The sequence below is a fragment of the Schistocerca nitens genome, chromosome 1 (assembly GCF_023898315.1).
Source record: "Schistocerca nitens isolate TAMUIC-IGC-003100 chromosome 1, iqSchNite1.1, whole genome shotgun sequence".
NCBI lineage: Eukaryota > Metazoa > Arthropoda > Insecta > Orthoptera > Acrididae > Schistocerca > Schistocerca nitens.
The window spans coordinates 608,928,540-608,953,369 of record NC_064614.1 but is presented as its reverse complement, the minus strand read 5'-3'; the positions used below and the strand labels follow the sequence as shown (position 1 = coordinate 608,953,369).

General features: G+C 44.1%; 1 protein-coding gene across 1 annotated transcript; it reads left to right on the top strand.

Moving 5' to 3' along the window:
* The first annotated feature begins 470 nt into the window (after positions 1-470).
* Positions 471-22,598, top strand: LOC126256927 (5'-deoxynucleotidase HDDC2). Its single transcript, XM_049955521.1, has 4 exons — positions 471-607; positions 2,293-2,417; positions 2,494-2,662; positions 22,286-22,598. Exons 1-4 carry the CDS (start codon positions 548-550, stop codon positions 22,517-22,519), a joined length of 588 nt encoding a protein of 195 aa, XP_049811478.1. The 5' UTR covers positions 471-547; the 3' UTR covers positions 22,520-22,598.
* Positions 22,599-24,830: the final 2,232 nt, after the last annotated feature.

Sequence of the window (24,830 nt, the reverse complement as noted above, 5' to 3'; positions counted from 1 at the left end):
TTTGGTTTAAATACGTTTTTTTTTTTTGTAAAAATAAACTTTTTGAACATAAACTGTACTTGAATATATATTTTTTGTGTGGTATTAATGTAACCAGAATCTGAATCGTTCCACTGAAATTGCTGAATGCAGTATATATGGCTATTTAAATATAGCAGTCACTCACACCGCACCTGGGACAATGTGTGACCAAAAAATGACCTAGGAAGCTTAAGGTTAAGACACCGAAATGATTGAAACGGTTTAACAATACTTAATATTGACTACAAAATATGAATCGCAACAAAAGTATTTGACATTGTCATATTTCAGAACTCTCAATTATATATATTAAGTGTAGGTGTTTAAGTTTGCACCTTTTTTCCCAATAAGCTGTAATTTAAAATATCTGCATGAACTATTCTTCGTGGAGGGATGTTCCGTCTATGCATATATTCTTCATTTTTTGCTCGCAGTTACCCACCCTGTTGCAAAAACAGTTGAATAACAGTTGTAAGACTTTGAATGTAAAGTGTTCTGTTTCGGACAATCAAAATTGTAAAGTATAATGTCAAACAGTGATGCCAATAAGATAATCGAATTCCTCGAACTTGTTGGAAGATTGAAGGTTCGTATTCTCTACGCTACATATTCAGATAGTCGTTCTGTCGCAGACGATGTACATTATTATGGTTACCAAGTCGTGCAGCCGGCTTACTTTTTGAATGTCTGTGGAAACTGTTCATCCTGTAATCTCGTTCTCTCGTAGTTAGTGATCACGAAAATAATCATCTCAGCAGTGGATATTGTTGACTTGTAGTGGAGTTTCACGAAGTAACAAAACAAATTCGCTATTTTCGTTTGTTTGTACAAACAACTCAGAAAGATTTTTTAATTGACAAAAATTTCATTGCATGCCAGTTCCTTGCGTGAACCTTAACATTGATAGGATTGTTTATATTTGAATGCCATGTTGAAAACGAAGTCTTATTGTCATCAGTAAGTATAACAATATTGGTTATTGACAAATATACCCGTTTTCTTTTTGTTGTTGTAGACCCTGTAAGAATGTTATATTCTCCCACATAAACTTGTGATATAAGAAATTTTTTTAACATTTGTATGATGTTTTTATTGGAGATTCTGTCTTTCGTTCTGTTACCGCTGTACCTTGTTAGTTGATGATTACATGATGTGTTTTGATTTAATGAGTTTTCACTTAACAAGTATTGCATTTGCAACTAATAATGTAGGCCATGTACCATATCTGACAGAAGTGTCCGTTGCCAAGCTAATAAAGGATTTATGTCTTAGTAGTCTTCTGTCCTTGACTTAAAATTTACCTGGTTTCGATTTTTGGCTATTTCGTTTGTTTTTGTTGTGTGTTTTCTCTGCAAATGCTGTCTAGAGCTACAGTGTTGATCGTTCTGTACACACTGTCTAATCTAATAGTACAACATGATCAAAATTAATGCAGTTTTCCTGATACAATGAATATGTGGATTTGTTAGATCAAGTTAAATGCTCCATTTGGTTCTTCTACAATGCAGTCCCCTATTGTTTGATAGACTGAGCCAGTGCCCTTTCTGAAGGCCTGATTAATATGCTGCAGAAGAAACAATAAATAGTAACAGAAATAAGGATTTTGAGCGAAGGGAGGAGGATGAGAGCATATAGTTATCAAAAAAGAAATACAGTTAAGAGTGTGGCCATTCCAAAAGGTGTAAAAATTTTCACTTGATAATACTTGCCTGGCCTTTCATCCAGGGGATTATTTCTTGATCTATTTGATTCGGGATAGATTAGAAGTTACAGATAGTGCAGGTTTTTTCCTTATACATTTATGTGATTCTCTATACTTTTATTGCCAGTATAGCATTACAGAAGGCAGAAATGTGAAATAGTGGAACCAAAACTCAAAAATGGAAAAAATAATATCCACACATGCTCAGTCGTTACAAAATGTAAACTTAATTAGAAAGGTGCAAGTTGAAATATAAAAACCAATACCTGTGCAGTACAATAATGGGGAATGCACGAAAAGAAAAATTTAAGAAACATATTTTTTTTTGTTTTTTTGTTTTTTTTTTTTTTTGTTTAGACTCCAATTCAGCATACAGTTTGAATCTGTCAAGCAGTTGTTGCCAAAGTATTCGAAATGAGGCAAGTAATATCTAAGTAACCACATGATTTTTGGTCCTGAAACTTATTCCTACAAGAAATACCAATATGTTCATTTGTATAAATATTACATTGTAATTTTTAAGAAGCCTGCAGTAAATATAACAAGTACTTAATAAAAATTATTTTCAGCATATACAGAGAACTGGATGGATTTTAAGACATGTAAATAATCCAGAAAGCATCGCAGGACACATGTACCGAATGGGAATATTGTCTTTCTTAATTGATGAAAAGGATGGTCTTGATAAAGACAAGTATGTATTAGCAGGCAACTTTTTGATTCTCAAGTTGTTAATTTATAGGAAATGTAAGAATCCACTTTTGTTCCAGGTGTATCAAAATGTCTCTTGTGCACGATCTAGGAGAGTGTATTGTCGGTGACTTGACTCCACATTGTGGAATCCCAGCTGCAGAAAAGCATCGTAGAGAGACACTTGCAATGAGGGAGTTGGCCAGTTTAGCAGGAAATGCAGGGACAGAGATGTTCAATCTATATAAGGTTTCCTTCAAAACCCTTAAAATATTAAAGTAACCAACTGTTTATCATTTAAATAATAACAAGTATTTGTTCTTTCCTGACAAGCTGATTTCAATGTAAATCAGTAACTATTTTAATATGGATAGAGGAAATCTGTAACAGTATTCAGAAGGATGTAAAAGCAGGTGTGCTGCTTCCCGGCAGAGGAGAGGAAAGGACTCGAGGGAAAGAGTCTCAAGGCTTATCTAAACAGTAAGTCTCTGTTGTCCAAGGGTCTTGAGTGATTTTTCCTGTATCATTAAGCATCTCCAATCTTTCTTCCCGCAACATCTTCCCCTGTTCTGCAAGAAGTAGGAGAACATGGTTCTCCCTCTCCCCCCTAAATTTTGTTATTACTGTCCTAATTAATATTTATTTTGTCATTGGTGCTGAGAGCTATCTATCTCCTCTTTCCTGTCTCCTGGTGTGTGATTACGAACATGGGCAAGCTGTCTGGAGGGTGAAAGTTTTTACGTAGGTGTACAGGACTTTTCATCATTTTCATTTCTTTTGTTTGTATTACTTCAGTACCAAACTAAGCGCTGAAACTTAAGTTATTAGCATAGTACACTATTGATTTTGACATACATTCTCTCATTTACTCTTATATATTACAGACTACTTTTGTAACCATGAGAGAGATGCTCTATCCCTGCAACTTTTTATCCTATAGTAGTTCAGTATGAGTTTTTGGTGATCTGTCTGTGATGACACTTGTTTTTGTGTGGTGGGATACCATATTGTCCTGGGTTCATTAATTTAAAAACTTTTCAGTTATACTGAATTAGTAAAAAAACACCATTATTCATTTTTTCTGTAGAAGCAGATGGAAATGATAATCAGTTAATCTGTTGCTGGAATAGAAAAAGCTGTGCGGGATTAGCCGAGTGCTCTAGGGCGCTGCAGTCGTGGACTGTGCGGCTGGTCCCGGCGGAGGTTCGAGTCCTCCCTCGGGCATGGGCGTGTGTGTTTGTCCCTAGGAAAAATTAGGTTAAGTAGTGTGTAAGCGTATGGACTGATGACCTTAGTAGTTAAGTCCCATAAGTAAAAAAAAAAAGAAAAAAAAATAATAGATAAAAGACTGCCAAGCAGTCTTTGAAAGCGTTTTTGATGTACGCTGTACAAGAAAATTTCCGCTAGCTGTAATCTTTTAAGACTCTCACATAAATAATTCACCACAGAGACAAATGAACTTTGTATTCTGTGTTCTTCCCTCTACTTCACATTCATAATATTTACCTGCCACTATTGTTAAGTAGTATAAATAAGTGACAATACTGAGGACTCTTATATTTGGAAAATTAGAGTGTGACTCTGTAATCTTCTGATCTTGGTAAGTTGTTCATTAAAATAATTGTCAGTCATGACACTGTAACAGTCTCTGTCTCCCATACTTAACAACACCAAGTCACAAAAGCATATCCATGCACCAGTCACATATTACAGCCTTTATACTGGATATGATCTCCGTACTTAGCATAACTTGGCTGCTTTCTGCAAAGTAGTTTTTACCACCCTTGCGAAATGAAACTGCTGGAAACCTAAAACGCTAACAGCCTCCAGGCTCCTTATAATGTCCTCTAAAGGTTCAGCCAATAAAGTCTCAAGATAAAAGTTCAAACATATGAAGCCCCGCAGGGGGCTCGCAATCCTTTCGTGAGTTTGTGCGTGGCGCACACGGGGCCCCGAGCTATTGCAGCTCATTCTTCATTCCCTAGCTGCATTTCCTTCTCCGTACCCCCTCCCTGTTGCCACCTCCTTCCCCCCCTCTCGGTGTTCTGATTTATGTCGACCTGGCTATTCCCCTGGTTTCCTGTATTGGTTGCAATTTTGTTCCTTTTGCCTGTTTTTTCACCCTTTTGGCATTTCAGTCCCCCCTTGAGGTTTGACCTCCAAAATTTTGTGTTTTTAGTGTGAGCCATATGGGGAAGAACTCCCTCCCTAGCATCTACGATGTGGATTCCTGTCCCACCTCCCTTCCCCACTGTAGCCCCCTTCCACTCTGCTAGGTCACCAGCACATGTAGCCAGTCCACGTGGTGGGGCTATTATGTACCCATATGACTGAGCCCCCTGACAACACAGGGATCACACTACTGATACCTCCCCCCAGGGGTCCACAAATCTTTTGTGGATACGTGCGTAGGGAGCACGGGACCCCGAGCTAATGTGGCCTTCCTTCCTTTCTGGGCTGCATACCTTCCCTTTCCGCATCCTTCCCCATCCCTTATCCCCCATCTTCGCCCCCTCTCCCCCTCACCTCTGGCTCTTTCCTTCCCTTTCTCCCCCTCTGGGAGTATGGTTTGTACCTATGTCCGGAGACGGACGCTCGAAACTGTAACAAATTCTTTGCTTTCTCCACTTGCAAGTCTTCGTCCTTCCTCTGTCCTTCTCTTTTCCTTACCTCATCTCTTTGCCCTTTTCTCCGCTGCAGCGTTTGAGACCTCTCTTCTTTCCTTTCCCTTTCTCTTTTTTCCTCCCTGTGCGTGCCTGAAGGCCGACCCATGCATTTCTATGCGTAGCCGGTGATGGGGTAACGCGTAATTCTCCGCCCCGGGTAGACAGGTAGGACACGTACGTACCCCCTGGTAACGGCCAGGCCCAGTGGAGGGGTGATTACCCGAGCTGATACCTTCCGAAAGTGCCGATTGGTCCCTCCGTCCGTTTGTCGGGAGGTGTGATCTGAGATGTGAACAATCACCTAAGGCGGGAGTGCTCTCAGTGTGGGCCCCCACAAGGAAGGAGCGCGCCATCGGAGACGCCGGGTAATCATGGGGGTACTTTCGCAGTGGTTTCCTCATCTTCTACTATGTCAGCTCACAAGCGTAAGTTCAATGAGTCAGCCACAGACAGTCCTTCCATCGTTGCCACAGTTCCTTGTTGTTTCTCGGTCTGACGAAGGTCACGACTTCTCCACGGTCAACCCTTTCATTATTCAGAAAGGTGTCGACGCAATTGCAGGTCATGTAAAGTCTTGTTCCAGATTACGAAATGGCACCTTGTTGTTAGAAACAGTCAGTGCCCTCCAGGCACAAAAATTGCTGCGTACTTCACTGCTACACACCTTCCCTGTCCAGGTGGAACTACACCGTACTTTAAATTCATCACGTGGGGTCGTTTATACTCGCTCCCTCGACGGATTGTCCGACGAGGAAATTCAACACTACCTGTCTGACCAGGGCGTAACGGCAGTTCATAGAGTCATGAAAAGGGTTGACACGAACGTCATTCCAACCCGTACTGTCTTCTTGACATTTGACAGAGTTCAACTCCCATCGAAAATCAAAGCAGGCTATGAGATAATTTCCGTTCGCCCTTACATCCCAAACCCTACGCGTTGCTATCGGTGTCAGCGGTTCAATCACACCAGCCAGTCCTGTTCCAATCTGGCCAAATGTGTTATGTGTGGCGAGGATGCCCATGAGGGTGCTTGTCCACCTCCATCCCCTCGTTGCATCAACTGTATGGGTGACCACGCTGCTTCCTCTCGAGATTGCCCCATTTTTAAAGACGAAAAGCTCATTCAGGAAATCAGAGTGAAGGAAAAGGTGTCGACCTTTGCTGCTCGAAAATTATTCTCCAGTCGACAGCCCACTGTGCCTCAGACAGGAAAATACAGCACTGTCCTTGCCTCTCCTCGGCCAACAAAGGAGGCGGCCACACAGACTTGTGATCTCACCTTTAGTGGGTCATCAGATCGGCCAGCGCAAAGATCGCCCGTTCAACCTCCCCGCTTTCGCCTGCCCACTCTATGGCTCACCCTTCATTGGGTTCTGCTAAATCTCGAGCCCAAAAGTCAGACACCAAGACTTCGAAAAAAGAGCATACTCGTGAAGATTTTTTACGTACCCTAACTTCACAACCATCGGTTCCTCCTTCATCTAAACATCATGTTTCAAAGAAGGCTAGTAAGAAACCCAGTTCATCTCCTTCTCCGCCAAGGCGTGTCTCATCTACAGCACCACCTGGCGGTAATCCCCCTCGGCCGTCTTCTGTGTCGCCGAGGCGCACTGCTGGTGGCCGATCAACCGGCCGATCGCTGGTGGCAGGAGCTGCTCCTGAACAACCTATGGATCAGGATCTTCCACCTTCGGCTGACTGCCATTCCATGCTGTTGGTCGCAAGCTCTGAGCAGTCGCTGAGTTGACAGCAACCTTGGTCACATTCCTCCATTTTCTATTCACCCTATGTCCATTATCAACTGGAATATCCGCGGCCTACGAGCAAATCGGGATGAATTGTCGATCCTCTTATGATCCTACTCGCCGGTCATCTTCTGTCTTCAGGAAACAAAGCTGCGTCCCCATGACCACTTCGTTCTCCCCCATTTTCAGTCTGTCCGATTTGATCTCCCCTCTGTTGAAGGCACTCCAGCACATGGAGGACTCGTGAATCTTTTCCATGATACTCTCCATTATCACCCAATCCCCTTAAACACTTCCTTCCAAGCTGTCGCTGTCCGTCTTTCCCTTTCTGGATATAACTTTTCTCTTTGTACTGTATACATTCCATTGTCCACACCAATGGCACGAGCTGATCTCCTTCATCTTCTTGGTCAGCTTCCACCCCCCTATTTGCTGGTTGGGGACTTCAATGCCCACCACCCGCTTTGGGGATCTCCAAATCCTTGTCCACGTGGCTCACTATTGCTAGACGTCTTCCACCAAGCGGATCTAGTTTGCCTCAACACTGGGGTCCCTACATTTTTGTCGCCTCTACGAAAAAATTTCTCTCATTTGGACCTTATGATCGGTACTGTTCCGCTAGCTCGGCGCTTCGAATGGTTCGCCCTTGATGATACACACTCGAGTGACCACTTTCCATGTGTCCTTAGACTGCAGCCTCAACTGCCATATATGCGCCTGCGACGCTGGAAGTTTGCCCAAGCCGATTGGACACTTTTTTCGTCTCTAGCGACATTCGATCACCGTCACTTTCCTAGCGTCGACGATGAGGTCACACATATTACAGACGTTATTCTTACAGCTGCGTAACGTTCAATACCACGCACCTCCGAATTGCCCCGGCGCCACCCCGTTCCTTGGTGGAACGAGGCATGCCGTGACGCAATACGTGAGCAGCGACATGCTCTTCGCGTTTTCTGCCACCATCCTATTTTGGCCAACTGTATCCGCTATAAGCAGTTCCGTGCGAGATGCCGTCGTCATCCGCGATAGCAAGAAGGCAAGCTGTAAATTCTTTACTAGCTCATTTAACAACTTCACTCCCTCCTCGGAAGTTTGGAGTCGGATTCGACGGTTATCTGGCGCGCCTAGTTTCTCCCCGGTCTCTGGGCTCACTGTCGCGCATGATACGTTAGTGTACCCCGTCGCAATTTCTAACTCATTGGGTCAACACTTTTCTGAGATTTCGAGCTCTTCAAATTACCCGCCAGCGTTTCTCCTGAAGAAACGTGCAGCGGAAGTGCAACCTCTTGCTTTCTCCTCTCAAAATTGCGAAAGCTATAATACTGTTTTCTCCATGTGGGAACTCCAACATGCACTCTCTTCTTCTCGCTCCTCCGCCCCAGGACCGGATGGTATCCACATCCAAATGTTGCTGCATTTATCAACCCATAGTCTGCGTTACCTCCTTCGCCTTTATAATCGAATTTGGACCGACAGTACTTTTCCCAGACAATGGCGGGAAGCTTATCGTCGTTCCTGTTCCGAAACCTGGAAAGGACAAACATGTCCCCTCTAGCTATCGCCCCATCTCTCTCACGAGTAGTGTATGTAAGGTTTTGGACCGTATGGTGAATTGCCGTTTAGCTTGGTGACTGGAGTCCCGCAGTCTTTTAACACCTGCCCAATGCGGTTTCCGAAAGCATCGTTCTGCAGTTGACCATCTTGTTGCTCTCTCCACTTACATCATGCACAATTTTCTCCGGAAACGCCAAACAGTAGCAATATTTTTTGATCTGGAGAGAGCATACGATACCTGTTGGAGGACAGGCATCCTCCGCACACTGTTCTCTTGGGTCTTTCGAAGTCGGCTGCCCCATTGTTTTCGCGAATTTATGGCAGAGCGCACATTTAGAGTGCTAGTGAACACTACTCTCTCCTGTACTTTGTCCCAAGAAAACGGGGTACCCCAGGGCTCCGTGCTAAGTGTTGTACTGTTTGCCATTGCCATAAATCCAATTATGGATTGTTTCCTTCCTGATGTCTCGGGCTCCCTCTTTGTGGACGATTTTGCGATCTACTACAGCTCTCAACGGAACAGCCTTCTTGAACGACGTCTTCAAGGATGTCTCGATCGCCTCCACTCTTGGAGCATCGAAACCGGCTTCCGTTTTTCTCCCAGTAAGACCGTTTGTGTTAAATTTTGGCGACGTAAGGAGTTTCTTCCACCCTCCTTACATCTAGGACCTGTCAACCTTCCGTTTTCGGACGTCGCTAAATTCTTGGGTCTTATGTTTGACAGAAAACTGTGCTGGTCCTCCCACGTTTCGTATCTTTCGGCTCGCTGTCTGCGATCCCTCAACACCCTCCGTGTCCTGAATGGTACCTCCTGGGGAGTGGACCGAGTGGTCCTTCTCCGCCTCTATCGTGCCTTAGTGCGCTCGAAATTGGACTATGGAAGCATAGTCTACTCCTCTGCTCAGCTGTCTATTCTTCGGCGTCTCGACTCTATCCACCACCGTGGATTACGTTTAGTGTCTGGAGCTTTTTACACCAGCCCTGTGGAAAGCTTTTATGCTGAGACTGCTGAACCTCCGCTGTCCAATCGGCGAGCAGTCCTGAGTCGTTATGCTAGCCATCTGTCTTCCATGCCTGCTAATCCAGCCCATGACATTTTTTTCGACGCCTCCTTGGATGTAGGGTATGCAGGCCGCCCTTCCTCCCTACTACCACCGGGAGTCTGCTTCCGTCAACTGCTCCATTCTCTTTCCTTCCACTTTCCTAAAACCTTCTTGACAACTTGGGGCACAGCACCGCCTTGGCTCCGTCCCCGGATCTGCCTGCTCCGTGACCTTTGTCAGTTCCCCAAGGATGGTACCCCTTCACTTGTTTATCGTCGGGCATTTGCTGCTCTATGTGCACAAATGAAGGAAGCCACATTTATTTACACTGATGGCTCGAAAACATTGTTAGGTGTAGGGATGCCTATATTGTTGGGGACACCCCAAATCGATTTCGGCTTCCCGATCAGTGTTCGTTGTATACTGCGGAGCTTTACGCTGTTCTCCAGGCTGTCCAATACATCCGCCGCCATCAGCGGATACAGTATGTTATCTGTTCAGATTCTCTCAGCTCTCTACTCAGTCTCCAAGCTCTCTACCCTGTCCACCTTCTGGTCCACCGGATTCAGGACTGTCTGCGCTTGCTCCACCTGGGGGCATCTCGATGGCGTTCCTCTGGCTCCCAGGACACGTTGGTATCTGTGGAAATGAGGCGGCCGATATAGCGGCCAAGGCTGCAGTCTCTCTCCTTCGGCCAGCTATTCGATCGATTCACTTCGCCGATCTACGGAGCGTTTTATGTCGTCGTGTTGTTCTATTATGGTACGCACATTGGTAGACACTTCCCCATAATAAATTACGGGACGTGAAAGCTCTTCCCTGTGCTTGGACCTCTTCCTCCCGAACGCGTCGTCGGGTGGAGGTAATTGTAACTAGACTTCGGATAGGGCACTGTCTTTTTAGCCATCGACATCTTTTAAGCGGCGATCCTCCCCCACTCTGTCCCCACTGCTCTCAGCTGTGGACGGTAAGACACCTTTTAATTGAGTGCCCCTATTTTACTCTGTTATGCGCCCGTCTACAGCTGTCGTCTGATATATCGTCCATTTTAGCAGATGACACGCGCTCGGCTGATCGCGTTCTCGAGTTTATTAGTGCCAGTGATATGACGTCAGTCATTTGAAGCTTTTTTTGGGGACAACCAACCCCTTTCTGTAGTGGACTTTTTAAGCTTTCCTTCTGCTTTTAGTTTCTCCAATTTTTTGAGTTTTGTTCCCATTGCTGCTGCTTTCCATTTTCGTTTTTTACTGTTTCCTAAGTCATGGACCGGGCGCTAATGACCATAGCCGTTTTGCACCCTAAAAAAAAAAAAACTACTGATGCATGTGTTGTTCCCTCCCCGTGTATGCCAAGGAGTGGTTGCTTGTCTTCTTGGAGCAACGGAACTCCCGGCAATGGCTGCTGTGCCAGACAACCCTTGCTGGGTGGTGACCATGGGGAGAGCCCCTGGTCAGAGTGGCTGGTATCAGGGCGGATGCTTGGTGCATTAACCGTATCGAGCTGGAAAAATCTGGCCTTTCTCGCACGGCCATCTCTTCTAATGGTGAAGAATCCTTAAATGCTGCCTTGTATGACCTGACAGCCTTCCCTTGCCTGGCTACCCCAAGGAAGGAGGGCCTGGCATGCCGTCTTGGGCTGAAACACTTTCCCAGTTACCTCGTTTGTACTAGGATGGTTGGGGACACTTTCACCACCACAAAGTCATTGTTTTTTGTGAAAAATATCAAGGACAAGTTTGGTGAAGTGGAGTCTATTAGTAAGATGCGGTCAGGCTCCCTGTTGATCAAAGCTTCTTCTGCCACCCAATCTGCAGCTCTTCGTGCGTATGATTGTCTTGTCAACATCCCAGTGACTGTCACTTCTCACCAATCTCTGAATATGGTCCAGGGCGTCATTTTTCACAGGTAGGACCTCATCCTGCAAACTGATGAGAAACTCTGGGCCAGTCTGTAGCGGCATGGCGTTCATTTTGTTCGACATGTGCAGAATGGTCGCAAAGGCAACCACACCGATACTTGGCCTTCATTCTGGCTCTCGAGGGGATACCCTCCCAGAGAAGGTCAAGGTTATGTGCTACAGATGTGACATGAAGCCGTACATCCCTCCACCTATGCGGTGCTTTCGGTGCTTGCATTTTGGTCATATGTCTTCCCGCTGTACGGCAGACCCTTTGTGTGGTGACTGTGGCCACCCAATCCATGAGGGAAGCCCTTGTATTCTGCCGCCTGTGTGTCAACTGTGCTGACAGCCAGTCTCCTCGCTCACTGAATTGCCAAGCTTACAAGAGAGAAAAGAAGATATAAGAATACAAGTCCCTAGATCACCTGTCTTATGCTGAGGCTCACCAAAAGTATGAGAGACTCCATCCAGTGTCCCTATCTTCAACTTTTGCCTCTATTACTTCCTTTCCTCCTCCTCCTCCTCCTCCTCCTTCGTCCTTACCCCAGCCAGCCCCGCCCCTTTCTCCCCTCCTCCTCCCCTGCAGTTCCGACGACTTCCTGTCACGGAGTCGCTCTCCCTCCCACTGTGTCCTGCCCTCCTCTGCCTCAGAAAGAGAAGAAGAAAAAACATAAATCCCACAACAAGGCGCCCCCCTGTGCCCCTAGAGGTGCCAACTCCCCTCTTGCAACCTGTGTCTGACATCTTATTTGTTGATGTCGCCCCAACCTCGTCAGTGACATCTACTGACAAAGTGACCTGATCTCCTCCTTGGCTCCTTCATGCCTATCTAGGATGCATGCCACACGATCATGCAGTTTAACTGCAACGGGTACTATTGTCTCCTAACGGAAATGCAACATCTTGTATCATCTTATTCTGTGTTCTGCCTTGTTCTCCAAGAAACGCTCATCCGTGATGACCACTCTCCAACTTCCCGTGGTTATTGGGTGTTCTGTCGGAACCGTGCTGGCCTTGGGATAGCATCTGGTGGGGTCTGCACTTTGATTTGCTCTGATGTCCGTAGTGACTGGATCCTCCTATGTACGACTTTGAAAGTGAAGCGGTTAGAGTGCACACGACTCTGGCAATCACCCTTTGGAATGTCTACCTCCCTCCAGGTCGGCCACTTGCTTATGTTGCACTATCTACCTTAATCCAGCAACTCCCGTTCTCGTTTATCCTCCTTGGCGATTTCAGTGCCCACCATCCACTGTGGGGGAGCGTCACTTTTTCAACGGGTCAGGGTATCCTAATCAACCAACTTATCACAGGCTTCGATTTGTGTCTCCTCAATGATTGTTACCCTACCCACTTCAGTGCCGCTCATGACACCTTCTCTGCTATCGATCTCAGGCTCTCCTCCCCTGCCCTCGTGGCTTCCCTACATTGGTCATCCCATGATGACCTTTGTGACAGTGACCACTTTCCAGTGACTCTGTGTCGTGGTCCACCTGCCTTTTTATTTCCTTGTTTGTTGATTGTTGTCCTCGGTGTCGACGTACAGCGTTGCTACACTGGCTGAAAAATGGGCTGTGTGTTCTGACACTGACTACTGTAAATTATTTATCCAACAGGTGCACGGTTGTTACACAGTACTTTTATTTCACTGTTCACAACCCCCTAATAATACACAATTATAGGTGTATGGCCAGTGAACTATTGTTTAAACTTTCCAGAAGCCTCATTAATAGATTGAAAGTGAAACTCCACATACTGCTACGATAGTTTACTGTTGAACAGCTACGAGCAGTAAGACCTAACCACAAAGTTCACAGTTATTGAAGAATAGTCAGGTATGTATGGAGCAGACACTGTCACTGTTTTTACACATGGCCTAATTGTTTAACACTTGTTCCACAGTTAATTTGAAGCATTGTTGTTCTAACCAGCACAGGTTACTCGGCTGTGGACTGACTTGTCTTGTGACCAAAATTCGGGCCCTTATATATCATCTCAATAATTTGTACTGAAACTACACATTGTTCGAAGTAAAAGTAAAACTTAACTCATTAAATTAACTGAATACATCGGAAAATTGGTTCTTTTTAACAGTTTCTTCTGCTACGAGGTTTAGGCCGAATTATTTGTTTAAATCGTGAAATTAACAAATATAGTTATGTGAACAATACTTTTGACAAAACTGTTAATTACTTTGGAATTAATGAAGGGCTGGTTTTGCTAACATGTTCCTGAACAGAGCCAAATAGATACTTTACGATTACTAGCATTTCGTCTTCCAAATGTTCACAATTATTACAGAATTTATATTTTTTTATATGTCAACAATAGAATTTAAGTTACGAAACAATTACTGATTTCGCCCTGTAATGAAAGATACTTATTACAAATAGTCAAAATAAATTAGAAAATCAATTACATACCTAAAACTAAGCACAAAATTACATCTGGTGTTGTATTCTTTAAAATTGAGGGTCAACCTTTCTCTTTAAAGAAAATGCAGATTATATTCATGTATGTTAATGATAATTAGTTAAAATTAACAAGACGAATTTAAGGAGGCAGATGGCAAAACAAGAGGGGAATTAAAAATATCCCAACTTGCTTTGTCACAACTATCGTTCCCCTGCTGCCGCCAGGCAGACAGGCCCCACGTTGGCCATTCCGCAGGGCCAATTGGCCTTTAGACATGTCTGCTGTCCACTTTGATAGCTCCCTCTCGAATTCCATTGATGTAGTCATGCAAGGCATCTCTGCTGCTCTTCTTCATGCTGCTGGCACTGCTGTCCCCCTATCCACAGGGCCCCCTCATCATCGGCCGGTACCATGGTGGACCAAGGACGTCGCAGTCGCTGTTCAGGACCGCCAACAGGCACTGCAGCAATTTAAGTGACACCCCTCCAGACCAACCTCCTCACTTTTAAGCGTCTCCGAACTAAGGCTCCTTAGCTTATTAAGCGGTGTAAAAAGGAATGTTGGGAGCAGTATGTTTCCTCCCTGGGGGGCATATGCCTCTTTATCACACGTTTGGTCAGAGCTCTGTAGCATTCTGGGCCACCAGCAAGTCAACTGTCCAGGGCCTGAACCTCCAAGGAACTCTGTGCACTGATCCATTGGTCCCCGCAGAACACCTTGCGATACACTTTGTGACAGCATCGTTGTCTGCTCCCTACCCTCCTACCTTTCTCCAGCAGAAACGCAGAGTTGAACAGATCCCCCTCTGTTTCATCCCACACCACATTGAGCCCTATAATGCACCTTTCGCTGAATGGGAATTGGAGCAGGCTCTTGTCTCTTCAAGAGACACAGCCACAGGGCCGGATTCCATTCACAATCAGATGATTCAACACTGGGACGTTCTCCAGAGGCAATGACTCCTCAGGGTCTTCAATACTATCTGGCTCATGGGTGCTTTCCTGTCACAGTGGCGAGACAGTATAGTTATCCACATCCTTAAGCTCAGGAAAAACCCAACGTCTCTAGACAGCTACCACCCCATTAGCCTTATGAATGTGCTTTGTAAACTGCTCGAAAGGATGGTCAACTCCAGATTATGTTGGGTACTCGAATCTCGGGGCCCTTTGTCACCGTATCAGTGTGGCTTCTGGGTAGGGCGATTTCCAACTGACCATCTACTCCTATTGGAATCAGCCATCTGACAGACTTTTACTCACTACTGGCACCTTGTTGCAGTTTTCTTTGACCTAAATAAGGCGTATGATGTGGCTTGGTGCCATCAAATTTTAGTTACACCCCCTGACTGGGGCTTCCGTGGTCTTCTTCAGATTTTTATCCATGTTTTTATCTTACCGGCTCTTCCTGGTTCGAGTTGGCACTTCACTCAGCACCTCTTAGATTCAGGAGGATGGTATTCCATAGGGTTCTGTGCTAAGTGTCACACTCTTCTTCATTGCCATAACTAGGCTTGTGACCTCTGTTGGGCCTCTGGTTTCCCCGGCATCGTACGTTGACGATTTTTGCATATGGTGCATCTCTCACTCGGTGGTGTCTGCTGGGTGCCAGCTCCGAGGCGCCATCCGACGGGCCTCTGTGTGGGGCACTGCCCATGGCTTTCAGTTTACCCATCCAAAATGTGGGTTATGCATTTTTGTCGTCGACCCACACTATACCCTGATCCAGAACTTTATTTAGACAAGCAGCTCCTCGATGTTGTAGCACAGTCCCGTTTCTTGGGCCTTATTTTTGATAACAAGCTGACATAGCTGCCCCACATTTGCCACCTAAAGACTACATGCATGTGGAAGCTTAATGCTCTCTGCCTCTCGGCCCACACATCTTGGGGTGCAGACCATTCCACTCTTCTCCATCTTTACTGTGCTCTGGTCTTTTCCAGACTTGATTATGATAGTCGGGTTTATGGCTCAGCAGCTCCTTGCACTTTGAAACTCCTTGACCCTGTCTATCGTTGTGGGGTGCGTCTGGCTATTGGTGCCTTTGGCACTAGTCCTGTTGATAGTCTCCTCACAGAAGCAGGGATTCCCCCTATACACATCCGACGGAGCCAACTCCTTGTTTCTTATGCAGTCGCCATTTGCCAATTCCCTGACTATCCTGTGTACCCTGTGCTCTTCGCCAATGAGGGGTCTCTCCCTCCTAACACCTGCCCATGGTTGGGATTGCTGGTTGGCATGCGTCTCACTACCCTGTGCTGGGATCTCCATTTGCACTCATTGGACTGCACCCTGTGTCTTTCCTCCCATACCCCCCCCCCCCCCCCCCTCATTGGACGGTGTCTAGACCACGGATTAGGACTGATCTCTTCCAGGGTCCTAAGGTCTGTTGCTTCTATGGTTTACCGGCGTCTTGTATGTGCCATCCTTGCAGAGTTCCAAGGTGCCACCATCTTTTGCACTGATGGTTCTAAGACTACTGATAAGGTGGGATACGCTTTCACTTCTCCTACCAGCTTCAGGCACCATTTGTTGCCAGGATCCTGTAGTGTATTTACAGCAGAGCTTCTAGCCATTGTGCTCAGATTTCATGAAAATCCTGCCCCCCCCCCCCCTCACCCCTCTGCCCACAGTCTAACCAAGGCTGTTGACAAAGGATGTCTCCCAGCTCCTGCACAGTTTGTATCATCTAGAAAACCCCACTGGTGCTCACACTTGCCTCAGTGACCACAGCAGTCCTTTGTAACACAGTTGATGAACATAAAATTCCTCTTCGGATTGAAACACAGGCTTTATAATTACTCCTCCAACAGCATATCCTTCCTGGCTTGGGAAAGATATAGTGCAGTACTGTCACATGCGTATTTCTTCTAGATTGTCATGCAATTTGGAGCTCAGTATTAGGAAAAAATAGGCATTGTAGACAACTGAATTCGAGTTCTCTTGTTATTAATCCTTTGAATGACAAGGTAATGATCTATCATTACTCCCAACTGATTGATTGGTACTCTGCTTACTTTCACTTAGCTTATAAAATTTGCTGCTAGATTTGTTAGGGTGCTCAGTATTTCTATTTATGTTTGCATCAATAGCTATCAACTGTTGAGCATTGTTGCAGTGAAATATTGACGATCAATAACTCTGCTATTGAGTAGCTCGTTTGCTGACATCATGCTTTGTAATACTTGTTTACATTTTGTTATTTTATCTGACTTTTTGTGTAGCATTGTTATTTACTGTTTTCCTGTGCTTAAGGTAATGTTTTCAGTTTGTTTATTCCATTCCCTTTTGAAACCCACACCCCTCAAGGGGCTAGTCTCTCTTTTGTGAGTTCATTCTTCGCCACCAAGGCTCCCCAGAGTCCTAGCAACACTGCTTACCTTTCCATGCTGCAAGTATCTTCATATTATTCTTTTTTTACTCTTTACCTTTCCATTGGTTGGGGTGTTTGGTGTTGACTGTGTTTATCTGGTTTTTGTTTTGGACATTTGTTTCCTCAGCTCCTGGCCTCCTACAGCTTTTCATTATTTTCTATGTGGTCCCCCTGTCGGTTCTGGCTTGTTACTTCTTTTCAAAGTTTTATTTAAGTGCAGAGAAGGTCATCCAACACAATGTGTATTCCACCTTTCTCTCTTTGCAACCATTTTTCTTGCAACAGCACTAAACGCAAATCCAGTATAGTAGCCATGCCATTTGAGTGTGTGTGTGTGTGGGGGGGGGGGGTCAGGTCATCAAGTACCTGCACAATGGTAGCCCCCTGACCATACAGGGCTTACACTGTTGGTGCCTGAGCTGGAAACACCACACACAAGCCAAGGAGTAGGTGTCCATAATGGATGGGGCACGGAGACTCCAGGCAGTGGTTTGCTGGTTAGGCAACTGTTGCTGTAGCTGTGTGGTGTCTATGGGGAGAGCTCTCGTTCATATTGGTTGGTACCATGATGGAAGATTCCCACATGAAGCGAGTTAAACTTACTTAGGCTGGTGGCCTCACCGCCACATCAATCTCTTCTGAAGCTAAGACATATCACAGTGTGGAGAAGCAGGACCCCAGAATGTTCCCTCTCCTGGCTTTGCCATGGGAGGAACATAGGGCTCAGAGACAAGTTGAGAAATACTCCCTCCAATGCTTGGTTTTTATAGAACAGGCGGGGATTCCTTTTTGTTTATAAAGTCTTTGTTCTTCGTTGAACATCTTAAGGACAGGCAGTGGTTCCAAAAATAAAAAAGTGGCTTCATTTTGCTTAATATGACTTCCCCCACTCAATCATGTCAATCAATCATGGACACTACTCACCTGTAACAAGCTGGATGATATTCCTGCCATGATAATCCCCCATTAAAGTTTTAATATGGTACATGGTATCATTTTCCACCTAGATCTTCTTTTACAGACTGATGATGAGTTGCATGCCAATTTCGAGGGACAAGGTGTGCATTTTGTCCATCATGTCCAGCAGAAACTAAAAGACAACAGAGTGGATACTGGAGCCTTCATGTTAGCCCCCGAGGGTCCTTTTGCCGTGTTGGTACCTTGAGCCTCGGGGTCTTTTGTCTTCGTCCCAGGGTGGTTTTTGCCAAGGCCGTTCTGCTGCTAACAATTTGGAGTCAGCTATTCGGTCAGCTTTTGACTGATGTCAAAATTTTGCAGCTGTCTTCTTTGACTTACAAGGGGCTTATGACTCCACGTGGCATCACCATAACCTCGCTGCCCTCAATGATTGGAGTGTGTGTGGCCAACTCTCAATTTTTGTCTCAGACTTTTTGTCTGACGCTACTTTCCAGGTTCAAGTTGGTGCTTCCTACTCTCTCCTTATACAACAGAATGGGGTCCTGCAAGGCTCTATATTGAAGGTGACCCTTTTCCTAGTGGCTGTCAATGATCTAGCTGTAGCTGTGGGATCTACAGTGCGCCCCCTTCCGCTATGCTAATGACTTTTGCGTCTATTATTGCTCCTTAACAGTGGGCGTTGCTAAACGCCATTTGCAGTGTGTCGTGCGAAACGATCCATCCTGTTCTCTCACTCATGGCTTCTGGTGTTCCGCTGCCAAGGTGTGTCATGCACTTCTGTTGCTGTCATACTGTCCATCCCCAACCAGAACTTTACCTCGAGGACCAAATGCTCAATGTGGTGGTGTCATATCATTTTTTGGGATTGGTCTGTGATGCACAGTTGATGTAGCTTCCCCATCTTAGCCAACTTAAGCAAATTTGTTGGTCAAATCTTCATACTCTTCACCGTCTCAGTAATACCAGCACGCTGCAGACCACTCTACACTTTTGTGACCCTGCAAAGCTTCAATCCTGTCACGTCTTGATTATGAGAGCCTGGCATATGGCTCAGCAGTGCGGATGCTGGACCAATAAACCATTGTGAGTCCGACTTGCAACAGGTTCATTTTGGACCAGCCCTGTGAAAGCCTACTCATGGAGGCTGGCGTCCTTCCCCTACAAATCAGGTACCAACAGGTGCTGCTCAACTATGCGGTACATATTCGCTGGTGCCTTGAACATCCGAACTGTTGTGTCCTCTTTCCTGGTAGGGAGAGCTAGCTTCCTTAATAGAGGCCAAGGTGGCATCACAGTTCGCATACAGAGTCTGTGGTCTGAACTCCACCTTTCCCTACTGTCACTTCTTGTTAGGGAGAAGTCACGTGTGCCCCCAAGGTGTGTATCCCTTCCTCAGATCTACCTTGACCTCTCCTTGAGACCAAAAGACTCAGTAGACTGTATGGTTTTTCGCTGCATGTTCCTGGATGTTCTTGATGTATTCCGAGGCTCAGACATGATATACACTGATGGCTGTACTACTGACAGACAAACTGGTTTTGCCTACTTCAAATGTAAGATGCAGTGAACTACATTCCCTACTGAACAAATGCAGTGCATTCACTGCAGAATTGGTGGCCATTGCTAGAGCACTCACCCACCTTCCTTCTTGCACAGGTGAGTCATTCTTAATTTGCAGTGACTTCTTGAGTCATCTTCAGGCTGTCAACCAGTGCTACCTGTGACACCCATTAATTATGGCTATCCAGAATCTCCCGTATGATCTCCACCAAGCTGTCAGTCAGTTGCTTTGGGATACCAGGGAACGAACATGCTGACTGATTGTCTAAGATGGCTACCAGAATGCCGACTTTGGATGTGGCAGTACTTTCACCGGACCTTCTGTAGACTCTACACCAACAGATGTTGGAGGCCTGAAATGCGGACTGGTGTGCACTGGTTTCTGTGAATAAGTTGCAAACGATAAAGGAGACTACAACCACATAGCTGTCTTCCCTTTGTGCTTCTTGCGGAGAATCTGCTGTCCTCAGTTGGCTTCGCATTGGCCACATTTGGATGACCCACAGCCACATCTTCCAATGTGAGGATCCGCCTCACTATCAGTGTGCTGCCCATCTCTAGGGGGCCCACATCCTGGATTGCCCTAATTTGGCCACCTCACGGAGATACCTTAAACTTTCTGTCTGCCTATCACTGGCACCAGCAGACGACAGTAAAGTGGCTGATTTGGTTTTGAATTTAACTCATGAAAGTGGGTTTTACTCCTCGCTGTAATGTAGGCCACATTAGCCTCATCAGCCTCCTGAGGGATTGGAGAGGTGCCCCATCGCCTGCTCTGTGGTCTGGTGTGGCTCCTACCCTTCCACATTTTTAATCTTCTCAGTCTTTTACATTTGTTATTTCTTGCCAGACTCATTGTCATTGTCCTCTTTGCTGAGATTTTATCTGTTATGTGTAGCTAGTCTCTATGTGGTAACAGAGGGTGTGGAAGCACCGGTCAGGTGCAGAGGGTGTGTCTCTGGTTGCATATGTCCCGGGGACCTCCAGCTGCTTTGTGGGTGGGGCAACTCTCCCACCTTCACCCTTTTACACCTCTCTCACTTCTCGGGGCTTCTGTCTCATGACTTTCTTGATTCTCGTATACAGTGGAGTCCATTGGGATTTGTTCTGTGTCCCCCCTCTCTGGGGCTGTTCCTGGCTTTGCACACACACAGAATCTCATAGTTTGGCCCCTTTAACCCAACCATCCATCTCTTTTGCAAATTATTTATTAGAAATGTGTCCAACAATGCCATTTGTGAGTTACTGGAAAATATTAATGATACAGATTATTTTAGTGAAAGTAGCAGCAGTTCAGAAAGTGACAGTGATGTTCTTGCTGGTATATTGATTGAAAATGAAGACAGGATGAAAAATAAACACTACACTGAAGTGATTGCACTTGAAGCACTACAGCTGCTACCACATCCTTCTCATGACGTGCATGGACCAAAGCATATGCCACCAGTGGGCTCTACTGCAGTCGAATATTTCAAATTATGTTTCACTGCAGTGTTACTTCAGCTATTTGTCACAAAGACAAATCACTCAGCTAAGTAATTTATAATCTGTAAACATGCCCCTACTTTGTCTAGCCCATATAAAAATGGAAGGATGTCACAATAGCTGACGTAAGAGGATTTACAGCTTGCTTACTGAATATGAGATTAACAAAAGGCCTAACTTCATTTTCGTACTGGAGACCAAACCTTGTAAATGGCATAGACGGTTTTCCATCTAAGGCATTTCCAAGGTTTGGTAAAATGTATTCTGCTCCAAAACACAATTGGTAGGTGAAACACAAGTGCAGTGTGTAACTTAGTGTGCAGGTATTATAATCATTATCTCTGTAAATTATAGTAAAATTTCAATATTTTTTTTATGTCATTTAACTCAGAAATGTGTGTAGAATTTATGGATGTTAGTGTGCTTTCTTCAAATCAAGTGTAATGTTAATTATATGCAAACAAAATCAAATTTATACTACTTTTTAAAATACTTTTTATTTCACCACTTATAAACAATTCAAAGTGAAGAAATTTTAGAGTCTGTGTACACCATAGTAAACCGCATACTTTTGTGGGTAAATGGTATTTTTTCTTATTTTTAAATTGAATGCAGCACGATATATATGGCAGCTTAAATAAGTATAATAAAGTATGACATTGACTGCAAAAAGGTTAATGGTTCTTAATCAAGTTGTAAATCGTTCCAGTTGCGATGAATCCTCTTTCAGTACTGTAGGTGATTTTCATTCCATTTGTTCAGAACTAGTGACTTTCATACCTGTTCCACATTCTTATCATCATAAATCATATGCAGATCACCGCTCAGCACATTTGCTCACATTTTAGCTTTACATTTCCAAGATTGTTGTTTTTTGTTTTTATCCATGGAAAATAAAATGGAATAATGCCATTTAAAGTATATTTAAACTTTCTCTCTCTCTCTCTCTCTCTCTCTCTCTCTGTCTGTGTGTGTGTGTGTGTGTGTGTGTGTGTGTGTGTGTGAGAGAGAGAGAGAGAGAGAGAGAGAGAGAGAGAGAGAATCTGCAAATGTTCTCTTTCACACGGGGTGAAATTATCTTCAGTAGAGGTTGTCATGTTTGTTAAGTAACAACAAAAAATTCAGTTAATGTTAAGAATAGTGTAGATTTTAATTATAAGATTTAATTTCTACCCAGCTGTCATTATAATTTTTGAATTGTTCATAATGTTTTAGGAATATGAAGAGCAAAAGACACCAGAAGCAAAGTTTGTAAAAGAGTTAGATAGGTTTGACATGGTTCTCCAAGCTTTTGAATACGAAAAATCTGAGAAACGACCACATGGCCTACAAGACTTTTTTGATTCAACAGAAGACAAATTTAGCCACCCAAAGGTGCTAACATTAGTAGATGAACTCAAAAAACAGAGATCCGTCTTCGAAACATTAAATCAACAAACAGATAAATAGTGTTATTTTAGGCATTACCAAATTGTACGTACATGTATCATTTGTGAAGAATACACTAAAATAAATACATTCTAAAGAAGTTGTGTAAATAATTTTTATCTCCAACTCTGCAAATTAGACAATTTATTGTGGCTTTAAGATTCACAACTTTGTAATGAACTGTTATGATTGCTAGCAAAATTTAAAATGATTTTAATTAATGTAAAGTGCTAGGACTGCAAATAATGTAACACATGAGAGAGGGAAAATGGATGTTTCAGTACCTAGAGGAATAATGCCAATATCAATCAGACCTAAAATGTTTCTCATCTAAAGAGGGTAGTACGAGGTATTGTTCCATATATAATTGTTAAAGCAAATTGTAATTCAGATATCTGTTCCAAATCCTTTCTTTTTGGAGAAAAGTTTTGAGTCCCATCAGTTTTCTGACTGGTTTGATGCGGCTTGTCACAAATTCCTCTCCTTTGCCATACTCTTCATCTCAGAATGATACTTGCAACCTACATTCTCAATTATTTGCTGGATGTAATCCAGTCGACATTTTCTTTTTCAGTTTTTACACTCTACGGCTCTCTCTAATACCGTAGAAGTTATTCCCTGATGTCTTAACCGGTGTTCTACCACCCTGTCCCTTCTTCTTGTAAGTGTTTTCCATATATTACATTCCTCGCTGATTGTCCAGAGGACCACCTCATTCTTTACCTAATTTACAACATTATTCTGTAGCACCATATCTCAAATGCTTTGATTCTCTTCTGTTCTCATTTTCCCACAGTTCACATATCACTGCCATACAATGCTCTGGTCCAAACATACATTCTGAGAAATTTCTTCCTCGACAGTGTTAGTCTGCTTTTTATGTCGTCCTTGCTCTGTCCATCGTGAGTTATTTTGCTGCCTAGGTATCAGAATTCCTTAACTTTGAGTACTTTGTGATCACCAGTCATGATATTAAGTCTCTCGCTGTTCTAATTTTTGCTACTACTCATTACTTTCGTCTTTCTTCGATTTATTCTCAATCCATATTATGTACTCATTAGATTGTTCCTTCCATTCAGCAGATCGTGGAATTCTTCTTCACTTTCACAGAGGATTGCAGTGTCATCAATGAATATTTATTATTGATATCTTTTCACCTTGAATTTAATTCCACTCTTGAATCTTTTCTTTTCATTTCCATCATCGCTTCTATTACTTGTATGGCTTACCCCTATTTGTCTCAGAATTCCAAACTTCTTGCACCATTTGACACTGTCGACCTCTTTTTCCAGGCGACGAATCCTATGTGTCTTTATGTTTCTGTAGCCTTTCCTCCACTATCATCCACAACGTCAAAACTTCCTCTCTGGTGCCTTCACCTTTCCGAAAGTCAAACTGATCATCAAGCTAACACATCCTCAGTTATCTTTTTCATCCTGCTGTATATTATTCTTGTCAGCAGCTTGGGTGCATCAGCTGTTAAGCTGGTTGTGCGATAATTCTCACATTTGTTGACTCTTGCAATCTGCAGAATTGTGTGAATGGCGTTTTTCCAGAAGTCAAATGGTATATCACCAAATGCATACATTCTACACACCAGTGTGAATAGTTGCTACGTTGCAACTTCCTACATCTACATCAATACTCCGCAATCCACCATACAGTGTGTGGCGGAGGGTACCTCGTACCACAACTAGCATCTTCTCTCCCTGTTCCACTCCAAACAGAATGAGGAAAAAATGACTGCCTATATGCCTATGTACGAGCCGTAATCTCTCTTATTTTATCTTTGTGGTCTTTCCGCGAAATGTAAGTTGGCGGCAGTAAAATTGTACTGCAGTCAGCTTCAAATGCTGGTTCTCTAAATTTCCTCAGTAGCGATTCACGAAAAGAATGCCTCCTTTCCTGCAGAGACTCCCACTCGAGTTTCTGAAGCATTTCCGTAACACTCACATGATGATCAAACCTACCAGTAACAAATCTAGCAGCCCGCCTCTGAATTGCTTCTATGTCCTTCCCAAATCCGACCTGATAGGGATCCCAAACGTTCAAGCAGTACTCAAGAATAGGTCGTATTAGTATTTTATAAGCGGTCTCCTTTACAGATGAACCACATCTTCCCAAAATTCTACCAATGAACCGAAGACGACTATCCGCCTTCCCCACAACAGCCATTACATGCTTGTCCCACTTCTTATCGCTCTGCAGTGTTACGCCCAAATATTTAATCGATGTGACTGTGTCAAGCGCTACACTACTAATGGAGCATTCAAACATTACATGATTCTTTTACCTATTCATCTGCATTAATTTACATTTATCTATATTTAGA